The 2,373-nt window shown below is 40.9% G+C and overlaps 1 protein-coding gene across 1 annotated transcript; it reads right to left on the bottom strand.

Moving 5' to 3' along the window:
- Positions 1–242: 242 nt before the first annotated feature.
- Positions 243–1,659, bottom strand: LOC121966748 (arf-GAP with GTPase, ANK repeat and PH domain-containing protein 1-like). The gene is made up of 2 exons (XM_042516815.1): positions 1,573–1,659; positions 243–509 (listed from the first exon to the last, which is right to left on the bottom strand). The coding sequence occupies exons 1-2, from the start codon at positions 1,634–1,636 to the stop codon at positions 283–285; spliced, it is 291 nt and encodes a 96-aa protein (XP_042372749.1). The 5' UTR covers positions 1,637–1,659; the 3' UTR covers positions 243–282.
- Positions 1,660–2,373: the final 714 nt, after the last annotated feature.

Genomic DNA, 2,373 nt, shown 5'->3' with positions numbered 1-2,373 from the left:
AAGTTAAATAAAGTACAGTGTAAATGAAGTACTGTTATGAAATAGTGTTAAAATAAAGTTAAATGAAATAGTGTAACAATAAAGTTAAATTGTTACACAAAAAGTGAATAAAGTACTGCTTCGTAAAGATAAATAAAGTACTGTTTCAGTAAAAATAAATAGTTAAGACCAGTAAAGTCCTGTTCAGTAAAGATGGGTAAAGTCCTGTTCAGTAAAGACCAGTAAAGTGCCGTCGGGTCTGGACTGGTTTTGTGTTTTCGGGGACACACAGGGCCGAGGTTCCTACCTGCTGGCGTCCGGTGCCGGTTTGAGGCGTCCCTGCGCGTTGGCCTCCCACACGCCGTTGGCGAGCTCGTTGCCGATGGCCGACATGACCTTGATGAGCTCCAGGGGCCACTCGTCCAGGTCCAGAGAGCGGACCCTGGACAGGTGGGTCCCCAGGTTCCTGTGGATGCCCGAGCACTCGATGCAGATCAGGGCCCCGAGGTTCAGACTCGCCCAGTCCGGGTCTGATGCAGCGGAGAGAGGGAGGCGAACACCGATACTTTCATTTTTATCTTTTAGTAAATGTGGACTATTTAAAATAATAAAAACAGACTTCTGTCAAAAGAATCAAGTGAAAGATAACTAAATAAACAAATAACCGAAAAAATAATTCATCCTCCCGTCAATATGAGCTTTATAAAAAGGTGGAAACTTTGGTTAAAAGGAAAAAAATGTAAAAAAAAAAAAAAAAAAAAAACATATTATTTTTTTGTAAATCTGCACAAATTTTCAACCTTAAAGAAGTTTGACCAACAAATAAAATATTGCAGAGCTGAACTGAATGAAGGAAAATGTGGTCCAGTATCCCGTATTATTTATTTACGTACACAAAAGTGTGAAGAACATTTTTGCGGAGCTGAACTTTGAGTGAACGGAGAGACCGTCTAACAGTGAAGAAATAATTCACCCAAAAACGATATAAATTGTATATCGACTTATTTTCCTCGGCTCGCTATGATCCCAGAAAAAAAAAATCGATCAAATATTGTCGAGAGCAGACCGCCCAAATATTTATCACATCTGTGCAAACAGACGTTCGAAGAGGCCGAACGGAAGATGTAAAAAAAAGGTTCGAAAACGTCGGAGCTGATGACTCGGCAATGATAGATTCATTTTTTTGTCATTTCGAAGCACAAACATGCAAAAATATGGGAACACGACACTTTGTTTATGTTGCACAGGAACCTTCAGAAACTTTTCCCGACGTTTTATTTCTTTTTTTCTGTCGAAGTCTGTTTGCACGGATGTGTTTTCATTTTTCGGGCGCTGCGCTCTGTCTCAGAGACCGTTACTGTTCATCGTGTTTTTGGATGAAGGATTCGGTCAGTATCTCGCGGCCGGCTCGTTCGTTAGCAGCTCGGACAGAAACACTTTGCAAAGACGTGCAGATGAATTACCGCTTTAGACCAAATCTGCGGACTGAGAAATCACATCTTTCAGTCCGACCAAACGATCACGCCGTGTTTAATTTGGGGAGATGATTCGGAGACCGAGACAGACTGAGTCCGCCGACGCTTTGGTACTCACTCTGAGCTTCGCAGTCGGCACAGCGGCTGTTTCCTCGGATGTTTCTGATGGACTGAAGAGCCATGGCCTCCGTCTGACTCGTCAGACGAGACTGAAAAACACAAACAGAGCAAAGAAATGATTCACGAAGAAGGAAACTTCAAATGTTTTGCTTGTTTTTCCTGCACTACCTTTATCTGATATTCTGATGCCTTCATTATTGAGGCAAAGTGGACGTTTGTGCCAAATTTGAAGAGATCCCCTCAAGAAGCTCTTAAAATACTAAGTTTCCAAAAATAAGACAGACGCAAATTTGACAGATGCAATATCATGGTGACCTTCATCTTTGTTTACCAAAATCTAATCAGTTTATTTGTGAGTGCAAGTGGACGTTTGTGCCAGATTTCAAGAAATTCCCTAAAGGTGTTCTTGAGATATCGAATTTACAAGAATGAGACAGATGCAATGCAGTGACCTTGACCTTTATTTAGCAAAGCCTAATAAGCTTTTGAGAGCAAATGGACATTTGTGCTAAATTTTGGGAAAAAAAGAAGCTGTTTTTGAGTAATTGCATTCACAAAAATGTAAAAAAAAAAACGAGGTCACAGTGACCTTGACCTTTGACCATGACCACCAAATTCGAATGCCATCATTACCGAGCCCAAGTGAACGTTGGTGCCAAATTTAAAGAAATACCCTCAGAGAATTATTATACCCTCAGGGAGATACTGCATTCCCAATAATAGGAAAGACATACGGATAATCCCGAAAATATGATGCTGCTCACCGCGGTTATAGTAATTATATATCACTGGCTCCGAA

This window comes from Plectropomus leopardus, unplaced genomic scaffold, assembly GCF_008729295.1.
Source record: "Plectropomus leopardus isolate mb unplaced genomic scaffold, YSFRI_Pleo_2.0 unplaced_scaffold25762, whole genome shotgun sequence".
NCBI lineage: Eukaryota > Metazoa > Chordata > Actinopteri > Perciformes > Serranidae > Plectropomus > Plectropomus leopardus.
The sequence above is the reverse complement of the archived record's forward strand: the minus strand, read 5'-3'. Positions and strand labels throughout refer to the sequence as shown.